Below are 24,078 nucleotides of genomic sequence, written 5' to 3'. Positions count from 1 at the left end.
AAGCCAAGCACATCAATGCGATGTTGCAATTGCAAGGGGGATGATCTAGTATTAGGATACTCTCTTCAATCCACGCGGATAGCGTGGCAAAGATCCCAAAAAGTGATGAATGGAGCCGCTGGAGGGTTTGTCTGCTTGCCTGCTCGAACCTCGATTTGAAGGTCCGGACCATCTGTGCAGCTAACACGGACTCCGACCTGTCACCATCAGTCAACGCCCTCTAACCACACTAGCTTTCATCGCTTTGATCTTAAGCTAGAGCATTTTCTCCCACAGTAGTCTGATCTTGGCCGGTCTCCCCACGGAGGTGGGGAAACGGAACTTTGCGATGAACCCCGAGTGACCTCAACCAACCTACCCACTTCACGGCCGGTAGCTTACCCAGACCCGAAAGCAACATGTGCTCTCATAGCACATGCTTACGTGCCTATCTTACAGTATGCAATACAGCTTCAACCTTTATATCCCTCTTGGAAAGGGCATAGAATAGAAAGACCCTAGTGTTTCAACATTCTCGAGTTCGCATTCTGAGAAACATTGATCATAATTGTCAGGATCTGACTAGGTAATTATTTTTCAAAACGTGTCAGAGCTGCGACTGTCCACGGCTTCTCACGTTGTTTCCGAATCCTTTGATAAAGGTAATCGCTCTGCAGGCACCTATCTACTGCCTGAAACTAGTTCCCAGTCCAGTTCTGTATCAGCTGCCGAACCGTATCTTGAGGTGTTCTTCCAGAGTTGTGGGCTTGCGAACATGCCCCAAAGACACAATCTCACTAGCCGGCACCTCGAATAGTCCCTGGTCGCTCAAGAATGCGACAACCTCTGGGAGATACTCAAAGTTTCTAGCTCTGCCTTTCTCCTTGCGCAGTCTTGCAATCTCTTCCGCAAGCATCCCCAGGGTGCCTTGGCGCTTGACCTCAACAAAGGTCCCCGTCGCCTCCTCGTATGCCAACGCCAGTTCCTCAATCGTATTGACTCCAGAGCGCATTCTGAAGAATCCTCCCTTGCCCTGTTGAACGCCGTCCCCATTGATGAGGATCTCAATGGTCCATGCAGCAACGTCGTCTTGCGCCGTCCATGAATGCAACTTCTTGTTTCCCTCGCCCCAGTAGCGCATTTGAGGGACATCACCAGAAGTATCGAAACCTCCCGGCCCGTACGGCGTAAACAGGAGGTCAGCAAAAGTGCCCGTGAGAAGATACACCGGCTTGATTGAGCTTGTCATGGCGGCCTGTTGCTCAAAGGCAATATGAGCGTCGTAGTGCTCGAAATCGCCGAACTTGATCTTTGTCCAGTCATTGTTCCACGAGGAGGCCATAAAAACCTTGACGTTTGCCCGCTCGGCAGCCCTGAGGAGTAAGAGGCAACCGTCGAGATCCAGTAGAGGTGTCGGGTTGTAAGCGCAGATAATCGCATCAACACCCGCTACGGCCTTATCTAGAGCTGGGATATCATAGTAGTTGCGACTTGTGACGAAGGACTCCAGACTCTGGGCCAGCTCAGGACTCAATTTTGAGGGATCACGTCCCAGGCCCCTGACAGAGACACCGCGCTCCTTCGCAACCATTGCTAAGCGGCTACCAAGGCTGCCAGATATTCCGGCGATTAAGACGAGCATGTTGATAAGTGTAGGTAGTTGGTAGAAACTTGCGTTTGTGAGATTGATGAGTGCAGTTTAGAGCTCGATAGTACCGATTGGGCAGACGAGCCTCCGCAACTTATAAGCGCCGGTGGGATACTGCAGCGGGGTTTGCGAAATGATTCGCTCTCAAAGATGAAGATCACCATCCACTGCGCACTGGAGAGGTACAGTTCAGTATATCATGCTGGGATTACCATGGTGAACACCTCCAGTCGTCGCTGATAACGTTATGTGAATGCCGTTTGTCGTGAGATATCTAACGTAAAGTTCAAGTATGCTGATGAAGCTTTCTCCGATTTCAAATGCATCCCGTCAATAGTCCGTCGACCCGTGACGCGCTTCCCGTGGGTCTGTGGCGGTTATTCGATTTTGGCCATGCGTTCCGCGGATTCCGCGGGTAACCCCATTGAAGCCAAGAAATATCGAACGTCGGCAGACAACTAGGCCTTAATTGCAATACACAACTTGCAGTCGGGTTGGAACTTTACAAATCATTGGGTCAAAGATCGTACTAGTATGTCAGTCGCCGAGCAATCACCTGCCCGAAGTGAAATTCTAATCGCCGTCTCGGGGATTGGCCTGTTGTGAACTTCATGAAACTGGGGGTCAGGCAGAAAAGTCTGATTTGTAATTTCTTAACATCTATCTCTCGGTCTTCTTTATGCAATCGAGAAAGTACAATGAGTTAACCCTGAATGAGGCCGGGGGGAAATAATGGGAGAATGTAAATTGGGAATCCGCCAAGGGAATATGCCCGTAAACAAAAGAAATTTCCAAAATAAAAGCCACAAGATGGCTGACTCTCAATGGTCCTCTCATTCATCCGTCCCTGAAGTAACAACCTTATGTGTGGCAATCTCGATTTCGCTGGCACCGTGACCCTGCTTCCACTCATCAACCAGACCACGGAAGTCAGCCGGTAGGTAGGGCGACGTAAGCTCCTGAAGGCGACTTGACTTGCGGTGTGTCTCTACTCCAAGATCCTTCATCAACATGTTGACGTATGGCAAGCCCTCAAAAACAAAGTCAGGAAGGTCGGCACCGTAGCCGCAGGGGTAACGCCACTTGCCCCATTGTGTGTGCAGCATAATCTCGTCCGTAATCTCCTGATCAGATGTAGGGAGACGATCTAGCTGGCCACCCAAGAAGGCGGCAATCCAGTGTCCTTGAATAGTGGCGCAGACTGAAGTGCTGACTGTTGAGATCATACCGGCAAAGGCGAGATCGCGAGAGCCCACCATTGTGGAGGGAACCATGAAGCGGTAGTAACGCAAGGGGTTTGCCTCCTTAGGGGTGAATCTCAGTTTCGGCTGATCTCCCAGCCGAGGGAAGAGCTCAAGAACTTTGGCGTCCGCTTCTTGATCTAAAGCCCGTTTCTCAGTCGCAGAGTATTTCAGGCCGAGCTTCTCCTCGTTGAGACCGGCAAACTTGATGGTCGACTCCTTCTTCCAGCCGGTGGAGCAAACAATCGCCTCAGTCTCGAGTTGCTCGCCAGAAGACAGCAAGACCTTGTTGCCCTCCAGTCTATCGATGTTGTCAATGTGAACCCGAATCTTGCCCTCCTTGACCAAATCGAAAAGACTGCTGTCGTAGTTCAAGATGCTAAGACCGCTACCAATCCAGAACGCCGAGTGCCAAGGCTTCAGCTTCTGAAGCTCAGGGTGAGAGTCGTACGCGTTGGCCGAGAGAACGTCGCCGCTCAGTACCTTCCAGAACGAATCGACAATGAAGCGGCCAAAGGTGGTCCCGTGAAGGAATTGCCGAACACCCGAGTAGCCGTCTTCGCCACCCCAAGGACACGGGCTGAACCATGACATCCAACGGATGTTCAGCAACTGGTCCATTCTCTTCTTGAAAGGTGTGACAAAGGGGGGCGCAATCCAAACAGGACCGTGGCCGTTGGGGCGAACGATCAGGTCTACCTGCGCGCCATCCTGTACCAAGGCATAGGCAACATCGAATGCAGACTTTGCCCCGCCTACGACTACGGCATTCTTGACTCCTTTGAGCTCTGATGCCCTCTTGCAGAAGTCCTTTGCATGGAACAGAGGCCCCGAGAAAGACTCGGCTCCTGAGTAAGTTGGAAGGTTCGGCGTCGAGGTCAGCCCTGTTGCCAGGATGAGCTTCTCAGTCTGGATAACGCGCTCTCCTGCCGGTGAGGCAACAGAAAGTCGCCATCCCTTCTCGCCATTCCTCTCCACCAGGTTGACAGCGGTATTAAACTGAATGCGATCGAAGAAGCCAAAGTGCTTGGCGAAATCGGTAAGGTAGCGGTGCAGGACCGCGCCCGGGACGTGGTTGTTGGGCTTGACGCCGTACACGGACTCGGACATGGGAAAGTCAGGGTACTCGTAGGTCCCAATCATGTTGTTCGACTTCAAGCCGGGGTAGAGGCGGTTCTTGGACCATGTTCCTCCGCAAGACTCGGCAGCTTCTAGGACAGCGAGGTTCGCGGTCGGGTGGAGTTGTGAGTAGGCCTTGGCGGCTGCGAGACCGAACCAGCCTTGAGAAGAGTGACTTGTCAGTGGCTAGAGTCTAGAATGGAAAGCCAAAGTGGGCCTGAATTATACTTACCGGCACCGACGACGACTGCATCAAATGGACCCTCCATTGTAAGGCTTTCTAACGTGAAGCTCTGAGAAGCTAGGGACAGGAGACTTGAGTGAACGAGTGGCGCAAGACTCTGTTCAATTTCGAGTTTAGAGTCAAGATATAAAACGATGAATCATGAAGAGATCAAAGCCCATCTGCACATGAGACAAACCCAGCTTTACATATCGAAGCTGTCTGCCCATATCCAGTTACTGTCGAGTTACCCCAGATTGATGGCTGGTTGACAGGGGTTGTGTCAGTGTTAGGCCGCCGCGGCAGGGTATGGGGATAGATTCCGGTGGTGCTTCCGGAACCACCAACACGCATTAGGAACTTATCGAAATTGGGCCCGTCAGCCCTTGTGCCTATCATGTCACTTACGAGAGATTGGTTGTCGAAATATGGATCAGGCGGCGGCGGAATCATTCCAGATTCGAGACCTTGACCGTCATGATCAGGCGTTGGTTGCGTTGCGTGGCGTCTGAGATACGACTAAGGTAACTCTCAAGGCCCCGTCGATGCGCGAAAGATGCACAAGTGTGTCTTCCTTGAGTATTGCAGAAGTTTTTGAAGCACACTTATGAGCGAGTATCTCATCAAATACGTGCGTTTACACGCGCAAACAAATTTCGAGGACACTACTACGGAGCACAGCCAGGCATCGAAGCATCAAGACACCGTCGGCCCATCGTTGCTCCATCTGGAAATGCGGCTACTGCTCAAGAATTCATGACAGGTACCCTTACCCATGTTCTCAATGATCGTCTGCCCCGTAACGTGGCTCAGCGAGTCCAAGCGCGCGTAACAGCGAATGTGGTGCTAGCCGGGGATTGTTGTCGCCGTCTGAGTGCTTATCACGGAACTTCCGAACGGAACGGAACGCACGCTCCTACACCATCCAACGGAAGCTCACCCCGCGGTACACCGGATACAAGGAATACAGCTCTAGGGCCTTGTCAGCTGTGCTCTATGCGCTAAAACAAGGTTTCCGTATCAAGTGTGACCATGCCATCGGAACGTCAAGCGCAACGCATGGTCCATCCCAGGTAATCCGTGTTGATCGCTTGAGTGCCTTGATTGAACCCCGAACTCAACGTATAGACTAGACTCGCAGCTGACAACCCCTAAACATTGCTCATCAAGCTACACCGTTGAATCTGATACCACTAGCACAAGACTTTCTCAGAATGTATGCGGATATCAGCAAGCCCCCTGCGCCACTGCCAAAGGCTGAACCACAGTGCATCAGCGAGGGCGTCACGTTGCTGCCGCCGCTCTCGCGCCGAGGCTACGGAAAGGGCCTCATTATACTGCAACATGATTCGACGCAACACCTGGACATTGTCGAAGGAGTACCCTCTGCTCTCATCAAGTGGGCGGAAGAGGGTTTCGTCGTGGTGGAGATCCAAGCCAAGGCGTTGACTAATCCGAGCCTTGCCACAGATGTCTTACAGACTGCTTTGAAAGCACTGAAAGACTGCAGCAAGCTGGAGAAAGATAGCAGGTTCGGAGTTGTCGGTATGTTCGTTGAGTGATTGTACCCTTCGGTATCGCAAAGACTGTTCACACGAACTAAGCCTCTTTCCAGCGTTTGACCCAACGTTATGGAATAAGATTGCTGGGGTGGCTTGCATCTTCCCAGATATTGTGGGAGCTGTTGTATATGCAGATTCCAGCGATGAGAATACCCTCGACTGATCCAAAATCCCCATGCTGTGTCACCTTGCTGGTGGCCAAGCACCGTCTGAGACAAAAAAGACCGAGGGCATCGCCACGTATCGATACGCAAAGGCTAAGTCATTCAGGCTTGCGACGCCATTTCATGAAGATTTCGATTACTGGTCAGAGTCTCTGTCTCACACCAGAAACTTGACATTTCTCAAGTCGCTTATTGGCGGGCCTTACTTCGATCTTGAGGCTATCTGGGATGAGCATACATACTATGAGTTCGCGGACCGCTCTGTTGAGCATACCATGAGCACAATGGTTGATCAACCATATGTGAACCATGTCCCCACAGTAAGCGAAGTCAAATTGATCTTCTATGACGGAGGCCCAGAATATGAAAGCCTCACAGCTAACACGTGCTCAGCTGACGGGTGGCATCGGACGAGGGCCATTAACACAATTCTACCGCAACAACTTCATTTTCAATAACTCTCAAGATACAGAGTTAGAACTCATCAGCCGCACGCTTGGTATTGACCGCGTCGTGGACGAGTTCATCTATAAGTTCACACATGACACGGTGGTCGATTGGCTGTGAGTGATCATCTATTAGGGGCATAATACTCAGAGACGAAAGCAGCTAACACCCCGGTGTCTCTCAGTGTCCCTGGTATCCCGCCAACGTACAAAAAGGTGGAAATACCCTTCACTGCTGTTGTGAATATTCGTGGCGACAGGTTGTACCACGAGCACATTTCATGGGACCAGGGAACCGTCCTGGCTCAACTTGGTTTGATGCCGCAGTACCTTCCCTTCCCATATCCGATCAAAGGCCAAGATGATGGGGCAACTTTTGAGTACCGCGTGCCAGTCCTAGGGATCGATACTGCGGAAAAGATGAGGGATCGGAACTCTGTTGTATCAAACGACATGTTTAATTTCAAGGTGCGGAAATCATGAAGGAGCTATGGAAGAATCAACGGATACGGTAGAGGTTTAGGTTGCAGCTACCAGTTCTCCGATTCGGCCCTGCAATGATCATGCATCTTGAGTCTAGGTACCCATGTCTTTTTATATGTCTGAGACGTCAAATACCGGTGGCGCCCTTGTAGACTCTGAAAATAATCGTCGATGTTATCATTGATCGTCATTCATCTCGTATCACATGGGAATTATAGATAATAAAAGTACAACCGCCAAGAGGCCCCTTAAGAGACTATGCCCTCAGCAAAACTGTTCTCGAGATCGCAATTTGGCCATTGCATCTGGAACTCATCATCCCACCCAGAAGACCCATCATACATAAACTCCGATGCAGGAAGTACGTCGCCGTCCTTCCTGCCGTCATCATTCTCGGAGTCGGGCATCTCGATCATGCCGAACCCCATCAGACTCCCACGCACCTCCGCAAGCTGATCAGACAGTTGCTTTGCAGCCTTTGACCTCGTAACATAACTCGCTGCCAGTGCCACAGCCAGCTCGTAGCTGCGGCCCATAGCCTTGGACAGTCCCGGCGGCAGGCTAGCTAGTAAGGTTGAACGGTTCTGCTCCAGGGATGACGTCAGGACGAAACCGAGGGCGGAAGCTGAAGCCAATAGCTCTTGATAATAAGGCTGCTGCTTCCGGTAGATGTCTGTGTTGGCGTTCAGTGCGTAGAGAACGTCGCAGATATCAAAGAGGACTTCGATTGCGGGCTGCAGGTATTTCTTGCTCGTCTGTGTGTCGGTTCGTGAGAAGAACCACGGCTTGAGGAGGAAACTCCGGACGGTTTCCGCGCGCAGGTGGAGTAGTATGGGGAAAGAGGAAGGTTGCTTGGGAGGGCTTAGGCTCCATGTCTCAGGGTGTGTGATGGAGTAGTTGCCGACAGCTCGTTTGCGCCATTGCTCCAACTGGAAATTCATGAGCTCAAAGTTATCCTCGTCTTCGTACCGCTGGGCCTTTGTGGCTTGTGCCATAGGCCCTTCCAGCTTATTGCTGACGCGGATGAAGGACAGCATTGCTTGTATGTAGGGATGATCGGCCTTTTGGTGTGTTAATGCAGGTTGAGAGTTTGATCAGAACGGTGTAGCTTACCGAGATAAGGTTGACAGGGCTGAAACTGGAGTCATGAAAGTTAGAGGGCAGGTTGGCTGCTGCACTCCATTGTCGGTCTAGGATGACAATGCTGGAGACCAGGGTGCAGAGTTCTGAGCGTAGACTCGGTGAGCTTGCCAGACGGGACCACGCTTCCTCGTTGTGTACTCCGAGCTCCATGAGCATGCGCCCGGCTATGCCACACATACGCCATGCAACCTGGGGCATATCATTGAAGTATTCGTAGCAGCCCTGATTGGTCTTGTCAGCGCTAGATGGAGTCGAAACGGGAAGTGGCTGCAACTGACCTTGAGAAGTATGATGATGACTTGCTTCATACTTGTGTTAGATTCGGTGATTCTGCTGTTCACAGCCTCTTTCATACAATCTACGATGAGCGCTTCGATATTGGAGCTTTCTGGCGTCGCTTCGGTGTGGAGTGCAATAGCCAAGGCAAGATTCAAGATTATCAAATCTTCCTCGGAAGCCATGTCCGACTTTTCCGTCACTATCTCCCAACTTGTCGAATCCGCATCCGCATAGAAGAACCGAGCATGGGCGATAGTCTGGTCGATGTCGATAATCGGGTGAAGAGCGCCGATAGCGTCTTGGTATACGCCAAGCATTTCGACCACTTCGTCGATGTTCATCAAAGACTTGAAGCGCAGCAACTTTTGGGAATCGCTTGCGCCGGTTACAAGTGGGTTGAAAGAACCCGTGCTCTGCGTCAAAGACATGGCATCGTCATGGACCGACACAGTAGGAATGAAGTCGAGGCTGATCGGTTCTTCTTGCATTGGTTCGGGCGGCGTGTGGTATAGGCTCTCTCGGCGAACGCGTTTTCGGGCAACCTTCATGGTCTCCTCCGGGCTCGGCAGGCCGTACAGCTGCCGAGGCGGGGAGCACGTTGACGGCCCGATTGACTCAAGACAGTTTTCGAGGACTCCAGCGTCAGTTATGAGGGCTGAAAGGAAATCTTCGGGTGTTTGGTTGCCCATTGTGAATGCCGGGGATGGTTGTATGGCGTTCGCCACCTCGCTAGGAGTCTGCACGCGGGATGCGAGACTGTTCAATTGGTCTTGAAGACTTGATAAGAGTTTCATGATGTTGTCCTGGTTATTGGACGTTGACGAGGTCTCTCGCCTTGATTGATCGGACTCGGTAGGAGAATCATCGGTAGCCGTCGCAGTCGGGACGGACCACATGCCGTCATCGGAGCCGTAGATGCTGTCGAAGACGCAGGTCTGCTTACGTCCTGCGCAGTACCTGCATGGTTGCCGTCCGTCGCATTTCCCCTTTCGTCGGCGACATGCCTCGCAAGCGCGCAGTGCATACGGCGCTCGTCGTCTTCCCGTCTCTCCGCTCTGTGGGCTTGGTCTCTTTGCGACGCGGTTCTCTTTCGGTTGCGCCATGGTGTCTTTGCTCCGTGGCATCGCAGGGTACTTTAACCTCAAACGTAATTGAAAGCAGATGGTTTCCAGGTGGATATTGCGCAAGTAAGTGAAACGATGACGTTCGGTATGCAGGCCACACAATGATCGAAAGGATGGAAAAGCGGTTCTTTCAGAGAGAAATGCCGGGGGATGGAAGAGAACCAACACAATCGAATAGGAGAGGGAAGAGATAAGCAGACAGATTGTCAGTCGGCTATGTTCCTCTTGATAGCGGCAAAGCGGGACTTCCTACGATTACGGGTTTAGCCTAGGGTCCCTTACCCGCTAGAAATGTAGAATGCGGGGAAGAGATAACGGGGCTTTGACGATTGGTTAAGATGGGATAATCCCCATGATTCTCTTTCACTAAGTTTTGATCCGTGTCGCCCGGCACTCCTTGCTTCAGGGCTAGTCCTTGAACCATGCCGGATCTGTTCAAGAGCTGAACAAGTCTGCCACAATTCGTAAGCAAAGCACCACATACGAAATCCGCCAATGCTGACTTGTTGGTTCTGGCAGAATGCCGCTTCCGGGGTTTCAGCGTGGTGTTTCCGAGTGGTCCCTGCCACGCCTGCTTAGCATCAACCACAACCCGCTCTGTCGTCCTGCGGGTAGGAACGCTTTTCTTGAGACTACCTACATAAACTACACCGCAGCTAACCAGATGAACGCCAATGCCGCTGGCTTTAGTGTTTATAGATTTTGGTTCCAGACATACACATCAAGTCTCTGTGAGTAACCTGGATATGGCATCAAGTCTGGGTCCCCGGCTTATGGTACATACACTAGTGGGCTGTGAATCAAATGGCTCGATCGCTCGCTTCCTGAACCCCCTGGTCCGTGGGAAGCGCGGGCGTCTATGATCCATTCCTGGATGTGCGCTTCTGGTCGCTCTTTCACGAGACACAGCTCCAGCGGTAAAGTGCACTTCATCCCAACATTCAATCTCATCGTCCCTGTTCTTGTTGTCCATCTTATACAAATACTTCGGAAGTATCAACCCGGAAATACAACAAGTTTACTCATAATGACTATTGTGAAAATGGGGGAGACCTCATCTATGAAGCTGTTAGCGAGGTTAAGCATTTAAAAGAGTAGCTGAACGACCCACGGGGGGGCGGGGGCAGTATTTGCTTTTTCGAGATCTACCCTGCAATGACGGCAGCAAATGTTCAACCGGCCATTCACACACATCATGACGCTTCTTGTCGCTGCTAGGGAGAGTTTTCAGCCAACCACGCGGCGATTAAGGGACCACCGACGAACACTCTCACCCTGCATACGTGGGGGAAATCGGAGCGAAGTCTCGTGTTCGCGGATGTAGCTATGACGACACATTCAGTAATGCCCAAACATATGTTACCGACGGTGTGAAGAGATCTTTCCTTGAAGTAGTAATGTCGCGACGCTCATGAGTGTTACCTTGATACCCAGGAACCTACTACCAATAACCCTATTGCTTAGACAAGCAAACGCAGTAAGGTCTTACAGGCTGCGAATAGCAGGCCGGTGTAATCATCTTCCAGGCGACAATAAGATCAACCACCACACATCGTATCGCGTGCGCGGGCTCCATGGACTTGAGAAACCGTTCAGAGGACGAGCTCTTCACCATGATAATAATCTGCCAAACACTCATGTTGGCTAAGTCGATGATGAGCAGTCGAAGCTTCCATCGGATTCGTGAGATGACCTGGAAGCTGCAAGGAGAAACTCGCTCTGCACAAGTTCGCTAACATCATGCAAGCAGTAAATACAGTACTCGGACCTGTTCAGCGCCGTCGGCACCTTGACGAGCTGTTCCGTAATCTTTAGAGTCTGAAAGCTGGCCCGATTCGTGAACTCGAAGAACATTTTGCCAAACGAATATTAGATCTTATTCGGCAGCATTTACTCCTTACGAATGCCTCCCTGATGCTGGAGATCATGCTTCGTTGATGATACAAAGAGGGCAACGTTCGAGAGTAAGCACAATTAATTTAATATGCGATTGAAGGCTGCTGGCGGACTTATTTAGCTTTTCGATCAACGGTGAAATGATCCGGTCGTAACCCCCAGACGATAATTAGTTCCTATCGTGGCCACCAAACGGACACAGCTGAAGGCTGTGAGCAGCACGTCACAGATGCAATATCCAAGGAACTCGAGACACCAGTGAGGCTCAGGCAACTGAGAGAGCTTTCCACGTTATATGCGGATTTGGCTATTAGCTTTGATCTCATTTTCGAAATGATTGGGTTCTGGACCGGTATCAGTCAAGAAATGCATCTACTAGAAGAAGGAAGCCAAGAAAGTCTTATCTCTCTGTACGCTTCCTTTCTCTTGGGTTACTCCACCTCAAGTCTCAATCTTAATACTAATCTGCGCCCCTATTCAAACCACGTTCGCTTCCTCTTGAGTTGACTCAAGGATTGTTGATGGAGCAGCTTGAGTCGTGTTGGTGTTTTCTGTAACTTGACTACCGAGACCCACCATGCGTAGCTGTCGTCTGAAGCTTGACCTCATCACTTCTTCTTGATTTTCCCGCATGTTAGGCGCGATATTGTGTCTCCTGCGGCTGAGAGAGAGCTTTCGAAGCACGGGGATTGACGCGGCCATGATAGTTGCTGCGATCTCAGCACTTTCCCATATAAAAAGACCCCCTAATTTATCTATAGAGTAGTTAGATTACACGGGAATATTACAAAACTAATCGTACGAAAGTCAGCACTTACTATTATCCAACGGATTGAAACTGAAAAGATGAAATATCTTGACAATTCCTGTTGCTCCAGCACTTTGTACATGATCAGAAATTGAAAGCAGCCCGTAATAATGGCATAGAAAAAACTAACCCGAATCCCATGCTCATGGCCACACATATACCAATCCTGTCCTTTGTGCTGAGGTGCAGCGGCCATATGATCTTCCATGGCAATAACGATAGGAGGAAGTCCAAAAAGACTGAATAAGCTGATACATTGAGCTGTGAGTGTGATTCGTAGACCCGAAAACTGCGACATACTCAAGCATACCGAAAGCAAAGACAGCAAAGTTGAGTGCCTGTCTACCTGTCATGCATGGCAAATGAGAACGAGGACCACATGGATTTTCGAATAAGGGTACCCATGTCGCCACGGTAACGTTCATGGTCACCATGATGAACCACAATAGCCATCGCAATTTTTCGGTGACGAGCTGCAAAAGAGTGAAGATGAAAGATGTCTTGGCAAGCGACCATGCCATATTTGCCATGACTCCAGCTACATGGCTCATGTCGGCATTCTTCTTAACCGAAAGAACGATAGGAACTAGAGATGTGGCATTAAGCACCGCGACTCGGAGGAATAGCTGGGTAGCGAACAGTATCTTGACTTTGAGATTAGTAGAAGACGCATGATCGAAGCTTGAGATGCTTACCCATGCAACAATGATGCAGTAGTCATCTAGCAATAGTCGGTAGGTCATAGTATGTAAAATCCGAGTGAATAATCGAAGGCCGAAAATCCCAGTCGCGAGTACGAAAAGTATTGACAGAGATGCAATTTGCCTCACGACGATGTTGTCTAATGGCGGAGCCATGAACGCCTGCGGCAAATATCAATGAGTTTTATGAAAGTGATGAGAAGATGACAAGAGAATGATTTCCATGTGACGGCAAACGTGGGATAGGGTGGAGCTTCGTCGAACTACAGACAGAGGGGAAATTTCAAGATCATACCTCCAATCGAGGTCTCCTATCAATTAATCTAATAATCTTTGTAAAGACAAAGTACCGAGCAGAGATCATTGACAGATTTTTGTTGCAATCACCTCTTGACCATGGCCAGAATATGGCAACACGTGGGCGACTAACCCATCCCTGAATACTTCAAGTTTACTTCGTGGCTGGTTACTTAGTTTGCCCAGCCCATATTACCGACTTAGTCCAACTGTCAGTTACAGGATTAGCGGAGGTATGTGTAAGGTGTGTGCTTCCCTTACAGGGGCTACTGAGACATTCTGTCAGTCACATCATCGTTCCGTCAGCATTTACATTCACTATTGTGAAACCCCGACTTTCGACCGCACAAATTGGTGGAAGTGACTGAATTATGCGGTAGGATACTAGACTGAATTATGCCTTGCGGAATATCACGAAAATGAATTCGCCTATACGACTACGGCAGTGACATCTGGTCGCCTGCAATGGCTTATGTGGCTTGCCTAACCGTAAAACTAGTTTGAAGGTGCCCATCGGAAACCCCCTAATTATCTATGTTGCATAAATATATTTCAGATGGTTGATTAGGGATGGATGCTACATCCATCCATGATTTCCCCAGTCACCACATGCGTGTAAAATCTGGAGTGGAACACTTCGTAATTTCTCGAGGGTAAGCCATATAGGTAGTTCGGGGGCATCAAAGCACTGATGAAAGCCGAGTACTTGCTGTAGCCTTCATTGATGACGTCTTGGAGACATGTCTGCTCGAAATTTTGTCTTACCTCAGCCCTAGCAGACTGGACTCAAGAGTCAAGGGGGACGGGGGGTAGTGTATGGTCTCAGAGCTCGGGAATTACATAAAGGCGATCTTTGAGCCCGAGGCTTTTTACGTGGGCCTCATTCCTCTCCAGAATCTTTGCGCCTAGGCGATGGCAATCGCTCTTGAATTCAACAAACTGTCTGCTAGAGTCAGTGCATGTGTTATGAGAGAGAGACACATCTCAGGCCGGCTGTAATTTGCAACGTTCAATAGGCTATCCAGTTTATTGAGGACAAGAGCCAGTTCAAAAGAGTGGAACAGAAGGTGCAAAGCTCAGATCTTTCCATTAATAAGTAGAGGCCTTGCGTTTAGACTCCTTCGGCTTCAAAGTATCTGTTGAACCAAGATACCGCTTGATAAAAAGCTTGTTCTTTTCCGAACCTCTCCTTTTCGTTCTTCGGGTCACCGCGAACGGAAAAGCCATGGTGAACACCAGAAAACAGGTTGATCTGATAGTTCTGCTTCGTTTGAGCGAGAATAGCTTCACTTTCATGTCGCTTCTCTGTTGGGAAGATGTCATCAAACTCTGCTGCAGCAATCGACAGCGGTCCGGTGATGGCAGCGAGCTCATCCGCTTCTACAAAGGACGGGTGGGCAATGAAACCGCATTGGATCCCGCTCTTGTAATGACGCACGGCATACTTGGAAGAGAATTAGGATACTGTGTAGTGTGCAATTGATATGGAAACGAACCTTGGCCCCAAAACAATATCCTGCTGCTGCAATTTTCGTAATACCAAGGCCTTTTAGGTAGTTGATGCCGGAGACGACTATTGGGTCAATTGTCTCTGAGGTGTGTGGGTTCTTCCCGCCAGTGCCCTCCTGCAGCCACTTCATGATGTCAAAATCCTCCGGCATGTTTAACGGTGCCGGATCACCATTGAACAGATCGAGGACTAGGCATGCGTAGCCCTGGCGAGCAAATGCATCGGCCATGAGCTTGCTGTTTTGCCATATTCCAATGATATCGGGAAGATACAAGACAGCTCGCTGCGAAGCCTCGTTTTCAGCGGGAAGAGCCAAGTATGCCTCAATTTTTCCATCAATCTGGACGGATTTCCCTGTTGGATTACCCCTATGTTGAGGAAATTAGCTGATATTCGAAGATTGTTATTGCTGTGCACCTAGGAATAATCTTACTCGTGGAGTGTGCCAACAGTGCAACAAGCACCTGGTGCATTGGATGCCATTGTCTCTGAGATAAGATTCGACGAAATGTTAGTTGTGGTTGAGACAGCTAGATGCTTGTTCGCGATTATACAAAGTACCGAGTAGGTATTATCAACCAAATGGATAGACAGAAGTGTGACACTCATACACTCAGACGAATCTCAATCGCGTTACGGCAATCGCCTCTAGGGTAAGTCATATCAAGTGTCGCCAACTGGTGTCCTGACCGGGTCGACAAAGAGTCGGGGTAGGGATCCGGCGCGCCAGCACGAATAGGAACCGATGAGCTTCGGAGCTTCCGAAGTCTACGGAACCGGGGTGAGACCCACTTTCCGAAGCCAATCCCGGGGCCACACACTCCTCGCCGGGAGTCACGATAAAGGAACAGCAGGGACTATTCACATCGTTCATGACCAATGCAACTACTGACTTTCCCTCAGCTCTGAATCATAGCTGTCATACTCATTTACCAGTCGCAACCCATCTTCAATCGGTTTATCATGCCTTCCGACCACCTTGACGACGTGCGGCCCATGTTTGAGCTCCGCGGCCGTAACTACATCGTTACGGGCGGAGCTCAGGGCATCGGTTTTGCATGCACTCGCGCTATTTGCGAGATGGGAGGGAATGTAGCAGTGTTTGATATCCAGGATAAGCCAGTCGATGAGTTTAACACACTCTCTGAGAAGTTTGGCACGAAAACTGTTTACATCAAGACGGACGTCACGTCGCAAGAGAGTATCCAAGCTGCTTTCGACAAAGTGATTGCGGAATTCGGCTCCATCAACGGCTGTGTGCCGGCGGCGGGCATTGCCATAGATAAGCCATTCCTCGATCAAACATGGGCCGAGTTCAACCGCATCCAGGAGATTAACGTGAGTCGTTTCTATGGTGTTACCCCGCAGGAATTCATACTCATAATCAAATAGGTTCGCGGAACATTCTTCGTCGCTCAACTTGCGGCCAAGCAAATGTTGAAGCAAGGGTCGGGGGGCAGCATGGTCCTTCTAGCCTCACAGTCCGCGCACATTGCTCTCCCCGGCTACCGCATGGCGGCATACAACGCCTCCAAGGGAGCCGTCTTCATGCTCTCCAAGGCCCTTGCCGTTGAGCTCGCACCACACAACATCCGCGTGAACACCATTTCTCCCGGTTTCGTCGACTCAGAAATGACAAGAAACGTACGGGCGTCAAAGAGTAAGCGGGAGGGAGAGCAGATGTGGCTCGCGCCGCCCAACCAGAGGCTTAGCACGCAAAACGACCTTACTGGTGCCGTCGTCTATCTCCTCAGTGATGCTGCGCGCCACACAACGGCAGCGGATATACCCATCACTGGTGGACTTCATGCGGGAACCATGGATGGTTTGATCAGTTACGACTCTTAATGGGCCCGCAAAATAGATTTCTTTCATCGTACGTAATCAACTAGAGACAATTCCGTATTGCCGCCCGGTAATAGTCTCGTCGAGCAGCTCGCCGTGCGTTCCAGCTTTCGTGTGTCAAGTGTTTCGTCAACTGCATGTGCACTGTGCAGCTGAAATGAGATCATATGTGCAACAAAGCTTACGGTCTGGGCGCAATGTTTCGAGACGAGTCAAAGCTATTGGCACCAGAAAGCCGCGGCTATGATTACATAATTAATATCAGTTCCTCTGGCTATAATGTGCGGAGTTCTCGTGCGCTTTCGAAGGATAGTCGCCAATACTCATAAACATTATTAGCTTGCTGATCAAGTCGAAAGTCTGAAAAGCTTTCATCATGTGTGATATCAAGGAATTTAGGGTCGACATTGCACACGAAGAAGTTAGGCGCTTGCGAAGTAAACTTGAAGAGTTCAGACTTCCGAGCCGTTCCGAATGCCGTGATGCTGACCAGCATTTTGGTTCGTTGCTTTGCAGATCATGTTGAGTTGCGTGGCTAAAACTATCTAGGAGATTGGTACTCCACGGCGACATTCCTCCAAAGTTGTTGGCTCAACGACTTTGACTGGTACGAGGTTCAGAGCCACATGAACGAGGTGCCGCAGTACTTGGCCACAGTTGAAGACCTTACAATACACTTCACCCACGCTCGATCGCAGAGTCCTGAAGCAATTCCCCTGCTCGCCATCCATGGCTGGGCTGGGACGTTCTGGGAGTACAGTCAAATATGGCGTCCGTTATCTGATCACGCCAACCTTGACGATCCATCTTTCCACATCGTGGTACCAAGCATGCCAAATTTCTGTTGGTCCTCTTCCTCAAAGCAGGCTAGCTGGAAGCTTAAGGACAACGCACGTGTTTTTGACACGCTCATGAAGAGCCTTGGGTACAACGAGTACATGGTTCAGTGTGGCGATTTGGTTCATGCTGTAGGCCGTGAGCTTGGTGCAAAATACACTGACTCCTGTAAGCTTCTGCACTGCAACTATGCTTCCATTCCGCTACCAGATGATACCCAGCTCTCAGAACGCGAGAAGGAGGACTTCCGCAAATATGGAAACTGGGTACAGCGCCATAGGGGATTTGACGTCACCGCCAGAATCCAAGTAAGATCATCCATAGTCGACGATGGATGAGATGGAACTAATTGGGTTTTATCGCATAGCCTCAAACAATTGCGCTAGCATTGCATGATAATCCTATGGGAATACTCATGTGGGTTCTTGAAAAGCACCAGGTCGTCGGTCACTCAGAGCCCTGGAACAATCCCTTGTGGACCAAGGCCATTCTGACCACCGCGTCTCTGTACTTTTTCACCGGATGTATCATGTCCTCGGTCATGCCATACTACAATCCTCCGACTTACGAGAAGTTCTCGGATCTTCCGATAGACGAAGACAATAGAATTCAAGTGCCATTTGGGTTCAGCTCCTTTTCCTGCGATACGGACGAAGCCTCCAAAAGAGCAATGAGACGATCAGTCGAGCAGAATGGGAACCTGGTCTTTTACAAAGGTTTGATTTACCGATATGCCTTTGGCAACGTAGTGCCCGGGGTTCAACTAACTGAGACTGCAGAACGCAATGACGCAGGTCATCTCGCTGCTCTACAGCAGCCAGACGGATTGGTGCAGGACATACGAGACTTGGCTAAAGAGATGTGGGGAAGGCAGCCGAAAGGTGAAAGTCCCAGTACCATCGGAGGGCTGAAACTCTCGTTCAATCCAATTGACTCACGAGTTCGGCACGAGTATCGTACTTAAAGAGGATAGACTCGACATCTCCATATGGACCTACCTAATTGATAAAGATCATATTTTCACGAGATACTGCGCATCGAGAAAAGGTCTTGAGTCTCTGTGAGATAGTCATGAAGAAGCTCGGAATATCAGACTCCAGTCTCAAAATCGAAATGAGCTTGTCTGGTCTAGCATGTACTGTTTATGGAACTCCACCGTGTGACAATCATGAAGGAACTCCTAATTATTGCACACTTACTTTGCAATACATTGGACTACATGGTAAAGGGAAGGAGTATTAAAGCGCCATTCAGCCGCCAATGCCGAGCCGACATCATGCTCCCTTATAGTTCGGCCGAATCACACAATTCCCGAAGGTCTCGCAACAGTGAGAAGCGGGGTGAAGATGCAGTTTTCGCTGTAAAGCTGTTTTGTGTGTTTGCTCGTTTCAAAATAAGGTAGCACCTAACCTTGTGTACCGCCAACTGAAAGCTTGTCAAGACGTAGACAGCTCCAAATAGCTCCAAATCAAGGTAGATCGAGAAAAGAAGGTTTGAGCAAGTGTCTATATTTGGCACAGTTGTGTGCATCAATTCGGGTATGGCCCCGTCGTTGACGTAGGAACCTCTGTCTGTGTCAGTTTGGCCGGTTTGTCTCGATAGATCGGACGGAGCTTCTTATAACGAAAGCCCACCCGGTACATTGAGGCTCAAGGACGCAGGGGAGTATCTGTCAACCCTTCACGGTGAGAGACAATGGACGCCAAGGATTCACAGTCCAACCCGCGCAACGACATTAGCCTCGAGTCGCTGCACCCGATTGAGCCCAACGCGGATGGGAACGTTGACGACAAGAAGGACATACCGATCATTGCATCGGCATCTCCGCCACCTACCATCGCCAATGTTAACATACTAGACGAGGAAGATGCGCAGTCGGGCCCTGACTCGAGCCAGGTGGAAAACGAGAAGTTGAAAAGGCGGGCACGCTGGGCTCTCTTCATTATGTCCTTCTTCATGGGAGATGTTGCGGATGGGCTCGGCCCATTTCTTGGCGTTTACCTACAACAACGTGGGTGGGAACCTGGGCTGCGTGGTATGGTGAGTACGGCGGGCGGTGTTGCTACAATCATAGCAACGGGGCCGATCGGTGCGCTTATAGATGCAACGAAGTGAGTGGTCTTACCCCCCACGGACTTATCAAATCCCATACTCCGGTATTGTCACAAGTTAGCTGATACTTGAGGCCGCTAGGTACAAGCGATTTCTCGTCGCTGGCTGCGCCCTCCTCGTGGGTGTTTCTCAAGGACTCAATCTTATCTCTACACATCCGGCCCTCGTCTTTTCCACGCAAATTGTGTCTGCCGTCGCAGGCACAAGCATGATGCCTCTTCTCGTGGCGCTCACACTGGGAATCTGCTCCCCTGACAAAGAAGGCAGCAATACGCAGAACAAAAGCAAGCACAGCTTCCGCGTACTAAATGGGCGAAATCAGGCAGCTAACCACGCGGGCAACATGGTCAGCGCGGGTCTAGCTGGGCTTTTGGGGTCGAAATTCGGCTTGAACGCGGTCTTCTATCTCGTCATGGCATTCTGCGCAACAACGATAGCAAGTGTTTTCCTCCTACCGGAGAGAGCAGTCGATCATGCAGCAGCAAGAGGAGGGCCTGCTCCTGACCAAAGAGCGGGTAATGCCCATCGAACGCAGGAGAGAGGGGAAGTAGACATCCATGACTTCACAGAAAGGGGTGACATGCCACCTCGTCAGACTCCGATTGCCAGTCCTAAGGCCAGCTTCCGTCGATTGAGTCTGAAGCCCAAGTTCACTTACAGCTGGATCAAGATCTTTCAAAACAACTGGCCTCTCGGTATTGTCGCCATCACAATATTCATGTTCCACCTCGGCAACGCTGCAATTCTCTTCCTTTACGGCCAGGCCTTGGTGGCCGCAGGCGAGGGAGATCCTGCCGGAACCACGGGCCTAACCGTCATCATAGCACAGGGCACAATGGTCATCGTCTCAATCCTGTCTGCTTGGGCATCCGGACGTTACGGCTACTGGTCAGCTGTTCTGCTCTCGTACTGCGTCTTGCCCGTCCGCGCCGCTGTCGCAGGCCGTGTTATGAAGGGCTGGGGCGTGTGGCCAGTCCAGATCCTCGATGGCATTGGCGCAGGTATCCAAAGCGTAGCAATTCCAGGGTTGCTAGCCGTCATGATGGCTGGTACTGGGCATGTAAATATCACTATGAGCATTGTCGGTGGCATCACTCGACAGACTGGTGCCGCTATTTCGCACTCGTTGGCTGGGTGGGTGGCGCAGGTCAGGAGCTACAGCTTTGCGCTTTACCTGATGGGTGTCTTCCCTCTTGTCTCTGTATTTTTATGGGCTATCTTTTATAAGATTCTTCGGCCAGTGATGGACAAGAAACTTGGGGAGACCAATACGTAGTCCTGGTCCTGGATTACCAGACACGAGCAGTATAGTTGTAATGACTCCATTTCTTTGCTCTTAGGACAGACACATGTGCTCATCTCTCTTTCGCAATGAATCATATGCAAAAGCCGAATCAGAAGTATAAGACTAGTCGAGATGGGGAATACAAGTTGTCCATCAAGTTAACGTGGTTCTGGTTACCACTACAGTGCTCCCTGTTCCTGTGTCCTTCTACTCCTGTAGCCCCAAGTAATCTGTCAACGCCTCAAGCTTCTTCGTTTTTCTTGATCCCGAGAACAGGCTCAGAAAAGCCAACTTCGCACTCGGAAGGCAGTTCAACCCCATAATTATCAGACTCAAGTTCACCAGTCGTCTCGTTAACGACGATCCATCTCCTGTTCTGCAGATCGCCGTCCTGCGCCCGATCGTTGAAGTTTTGCGGCGCAAAGACAATGCTGCTCACAGCCTCGCTATAAAGTGTAACGGGGATATCCTCGGACCTAGTGAAGTGATGCATACCCAAATTGAACCAAAGAACGATATCTTCATTTTCGACACTCTCGCCATCAAAAAATTTCATGAAGTCTTGTTGGGGCTTCAGAGGCAAGTTGACGTTGGAGTGACTGTTCGCGTACGGCTCGGTGTCATGCTGTCTCGAGAGCGCGAGGTGTGACTTAGCGAACGGCGTCTGGTACTTCGTCCAGGGAGAATTGAGCGGCGTGAGATGAATATTGGACTTTCCGGGGACTATGCGGTAGCCGCGCTTTTCCCCCCACGCGTTCGTGGCGTTGGGATTAACAATGCAGTACATTGCCGCGTTGTTTGGTTGCCAGTTGAACTGTTGCTCGTCCGTCATTGTAGACTTTTGCAGCTGCATCTGCTCAAAGGATCCAAGCTCTGGATACCAAGGCTGGCTCGTATTGACTAGAACGAGCTCGCTGACTTCAAGACTGTTTTTGGTGTCGAGAATATCAAAGTCGGCCTTGTAGGTGAGAATATGATCGTGTAGTGATCCCATCGTCGCCTCCTGGATTCTGGGACCAAACTCTTCCTGGTCTGGGTAGTAGAATGAAGATTGCAGGAATCCCGATGCTCGGACTGTGACCTCGAGACTACCGTCAACGTGGAAAGAGTAGTCGAACATGTAGTCGTAGTTTCCCACAGTCGCTACCGATCGCATAGTCAAAGCCGAGGCCTTGACTGTGCCCAGATAACTGAAGCCGTACTCATTACTACTACCGTATCGGTGGCGTGAGACAGGATAGCCAGCATCGGCTTCGAAAATGCATATCGCATCTGTGCTGACGACAGATGAGTTGCCTTCGTGGTGCGTGACGTTCCAGAAAGTGCTGCCAAAGGGGCAATCATACCCCTCGACCAACGTGCCCAGGTAGGTACCAAGGCTGTAGTACGTATCGTGGTACACTGTTCCAGCTGCCTTGGGTGTAAAACCAGCATATTGTGCAGCGGCTTCCTGTAGCGAAAGCTCGTAGATGATCCTTTCACCCTTGAACTTGATGTCATAGTACATCAGCCCAAGGGTTCGAGAGTACGAGGTGTAGAAGGACCACCCCATGTATTCGATGTATTTCTGTTCCTCATCAACCTTATACCTCTTGCCGCCAACCTCGAGGCTTTGAGGTGCTAGCTTGTTCTCGAGGTCTCTGACTCCCATCTCAGGCTTATAATCCAGGAGACCCCAGTCGGGAGTCCGGCTCTGCTTAAATTGCTCCTTCAGCTCTCCTGCCTCCCACGCGGTCCGCAGAGCAGCGACGGTGGGAAAGAACTTCTCATTCGTCACGATGCCTCGTAATTTGTACTGTGAAGCATCTGTGCCGGTAACGTCTAGCATAACGGAGAAGTCTAGTGGCGTAAGATATGTCGCTGTATTGGGATATCTAAACATAACCGTGCGAAATGCTTGGGTGCCGTCATAAGAAAGGGGCGTACCGCTGGTGGAAGTGAGGGTAGTCCGATTATTGCTCAAGCCGTAGTAAACTCCGCCAATGAGTTCAGACGTGATGTCGGTGATGTTGCTCATGATAGACACGAGTAGCGGCTCAGAGGCTACTAGGCGGGGGCCGTCAAAATAGCGACTGTTGTACGGGATCTTGCCACCACTGCCGCCGTTGAAGATGTAGTCGAGCTTCTCCACCTTGGTTCCGTTGCCGACGGGAAGAGGTCCGACCATGTACTCCTGTGAGTCTGGGATCTCCAGGCCTCCGCTGAAGATGACTACTCGCGCATATTTTGGCGGCGGGCTAGCGGTACCACCGAGGTACGGTAGGACAGTGGACTTATTGGTGTGGAGAGTGTCGATCCAGTAGACATAGTTGTCCGTAATCGTAGCATTGTTGGGGTCTGTGAGGTTCAGACCTGTTGCCGGATCGTGGAGTAGATTCCACACAGCGAGGTTGTCATCAGGGGAGATGGGAGCCCAGACGTTGATTTTTGGTGCATTGACCTTGGGTGCGGCCTCGTTGATGTTGCAGGTTGTGACATTCGCTGCCCGCTTGAACAACCCATGTTGTCTCGTCTTAGAAGATGCCTCGACTACCACACCAAGGGCCAGAAGACCTAAGAAGAACTGTCTCAAAAGCATTTTCGCTTGGATACTTAGGCGTAGGGGACTTCTGTATGGCTTCCTAAAAGACTGTCAGATTATGAGATGAACTCGGCCGACCTCTCATCTTTATTGCCCAGGATGATCCGATGTCGCTAAGCGGAGATAGTGAGGTCTTCATGTACCGAGATAATAGGTCAATCAGCCACAGCTCAGGTCAAGATTCTGCCAAGATTCGGACGTCGCGGCAGGATATCCAAGTCCAAGTGGTCGGTAGACGCCAGTGGTCTTGGCCGAACGACGAGGAAATCTTTTATCCCACCGGGCCGGTACAGAGTCTTGATCAAGTGGTATCGATAAACAACAGTTCTTGGCTAGATAAAGAGAGCGAGATAGGCAGTTTTCCTCATCTGATATGCATGCCAAGACTTATGACGGTGCTTTTGTATTCTTGCCTTGCATTATCAAGCTCCCACGGTCGATAGTAACATGCAAGGTCGTATCCTGCTCTTCCATTCTTATCAGGACGTCCATTGTATCTCGGGTCCTCGTCCAGTGCCAATTGCAGCTCATTAAGTTCACAGTTTCCGATACGTAATGTCTTTCCGACTGAACCTTTTTCTTGGATTAAGCATTGCCGTGACGTGGCGGCCTGCTTCCGGTACGATGCGAGATACTTGGTCTGTTCTCTGAAGCTTCCGCTCAGTTCGATGATCAGCGATGCGGGGTTGCTGATTAGCTACCCCGCCAGATTGCAGTGACAGCTGAAAGTGATTCGCGGTCCGCGCCTTGACTTGGCCTACTATTTTGAGGCGTGAATAAGATTGAAAGTTACAA

The 24,078-nt window shown here is 50.3% G+C and overlaps 10 protein-coding genes across 10 annotated transcripts; 3 read left to right on the top strand and 7 right to left on the bottom strand.

Annotated features, from left to right (window-relative positions):
- Positions 1 to 700: 700 nt before the first annotated feature.
- On the bottom strand, positions 701 to 1,621 carry CCOS01_09960 (uncharacterized protein; the record flags this gene model as incomplete). The annotated part of the gene is made up of 1 exon (XM_060458117.1): positions 701 to 1,621. The coding sequence occupies one exon, from the start codon at positions 1,619 to 1,621 to the stop codon at positions 701 to 703; it is 921 nt and encodes a 306-aa protein (XP_060311282.1).
- Positions 1,622 to 2,460: 839 nt separating this feature from the next.
- On the bottom strand, positions 2,461 to 4,256 carry CCOS01_09959 (uncharacterized protein; the record flags this gene model as incomplete). The annotated part of the gene is made up of 2 exons (XM_060458116.1): positions 2,461 to 4,148; positions 4,220 to 4,256. 2 exons carry the CDS (start codon positions 4,254 to 4,256, stop codon positions 2,461 to 2,463), a joined length of 1,725 nt encoding a protein of 574 aa, XP_060311281.1.
- Positions 4,257 to 5,424: 1,168 nt separating this feature from the next.
- Positions 5,425 to 6,865, top strand: CCOS01_09958 (carboxymethylenebutenolidase; the record flags this gene model as incomplete). Its single annotated transcript, XM_060458115.1, has 5 exons — positions 5,425 to 5,755; positions 5,826 to 5,896; positions 5,996 to 6,256; positions 6,330 to 6,499; positions 6,568 to 6,865. The coding sequence occupies 5 exons, from the start codon at positions 5,425 to 5,427 to the stop codon at positions 6,863 to 6,865; spliced, it is 1,131 nt and encodes a 376-aa protein (XP_060311280.1).
- Positions 6,866 to 7,113: 248 nt separating this feature from the next.
- Positions 7,114 to 9,390, bottom strand: CCOS01_09957 (uncharacterized protein; the record flags this gene model as incomplete). Its single annotated transcript, XM_060458114.1, has 3 exons — positions 7,114 to 7,926; positions 7,979 to 8,230; positions 8,287 to 9,390. The coding sequence occupies 3 exons, from the start codon at positions 9,388 to 9,390 to the stop codon at positions 7,114 to 7,116; spliced, it is 2,169 nt and encodes a 722-aa protein (XP_060311279.1).
- Positions 9,391 to 10,442: 1,052 nt separating this feature from the next.
- On the bottom strand, positions 10,443 to 11,265 carry CCOS01_09956 (uncharacterized protein; the record flags this gene model as incomplete). Its single annotated transcript, XM_060458113.1, has 3 exons — positions 10,443 to 10,469; positions 10,901 to 11,111; positions 11,180 to 11,265. The coding sequence occupies 3 exons, from the start codon at positions 11,263 to 11,265 to the stop codon at positions 10,443 to 10,445; spliced, it is 324 nt and encodes a 107-aa protein (XP_060311278.1).
- Positions 11,266 to 11,784: 519 nt separating this feature from the next.
- On the bottom strand, positions 11,785 to 12,972 carry CCOS01_09955 (uncharacterized protein; the record flags this gene model as incomplete). The annotated part of the gene is made up of 5 exons (XM_060458112.1): positions 11,785 to 12,080; positions 12,126 to 12,187; positions 12,246 to 12,363; positions 12,426 to 12,759; positions 12,811 to 12,972. The coding sequence occupies 5 exons, from the start codon at positions 12,970 to 12,972 to the stop codon at positions 11,785 to 11,787; spliced, it is 972 nt and encodes a 323-aa protein (XP_060311277.1).
- Positions 12,973 to 14,224: 1,252 nt separating this feature from the next.
- On the bottom strand, positions 14,225 to 15,106 carry CCOS01_09954 (uncharacterized protein; the record flags this gene model as incomplete). The annotated part of the gene is made up of 3 exons (XM_060458111.1): positions 14,225 to 14,557; positions 14,610 to 14,991; positions 15,057 to 15,106. 3 exons carry the CDS (start codon positions 15,104 to 15,106, stop codon positions 14,225 to 14,227), a joined length of 765 nt encoding a protein of 254 aa, XP_060311276.1.
- Positions 15,107 to 15,586: 480 nt separating this feature from the next.
- Positions 15,587 to 18,269, top strand: CCOS01_09953 (uncharacterized protein; the record flags this gene model as incomplete). Its single annotated transcript, XM_060458110.1, has 4 exons — positions 15,587 to 15,961; positions 16,016 to 16,448; positions 17,018 to 17,613; positions 17,673 to 18,269. 4 exons carry the CDS (start codon positions 15,587 to 15,589, stop codon positions 18,267 to 18,269), a joined length of 2,001 nt encoding a protein of 666 aa, XP_060311275.1.
- A 731-nt stretch (positions 18,270 to 19,000) lies between these two features.
- On the top strand, positions 19,001 to 20,693 carry CCOS01_09952 (major facilitator superfamily transporter; the record flags this gene model as incomplete). Its single annotated transcript, XM_060458109.1, has 2 exons — positions 19,001 to 19,416; positions 19,499 to 20,693. 2 exons carry the CDS (start codon positions 19,001 to 19,003, stop codon positions 20,691 to 20,693), a joined length of 1,611 nt encoding a protein of 536 aa, XP_060311274.1.
- Positions 20,694 to 20,943: 250 nt separating this feature from the next.
- On the bottom strand, positions 20,944 to 23,280 carry CCOS01_09951 (copper amine oxidase; the record flags this gene model as incomplete). The annotated part of the gene is made up of 1 exon (XM_060458108.1): positions 20,944 to 23,280. The coding sequence occupies one exon, from the start codon at positions 23,278 to 23,280 to the stop codon at positions 20,944 to 20,946; it is 2,337 nt and encodes a 778-aa protein (XP_060311273.1).
- Positions 23,281 to 24,078: the final 798 nt, after the last annotated feature.

The sequence above is a fragment of the Colletotrichum costaricense genome (assembly GCF_030867565.1).
Source record: "Colletotrichum costaricense strain IMI 309622 chromosome Unknown Scaffold_10.1, whole genome shotgun sequence".
In the NCBI taxonomy this organism is placed as follows: domain Eukaryota; kingdom Fungi; phylum Ascomycota; class Sordariomycetes; order Glomerellales; family Glomerellaceae; genus Colletotrichum; species Colletotrichum costaricense.
The sequence above is the reverse complement of the archived record's forward strand: the minus strand, read 5'-3'. Positions and strand labels throughout refer to the sequence as shown.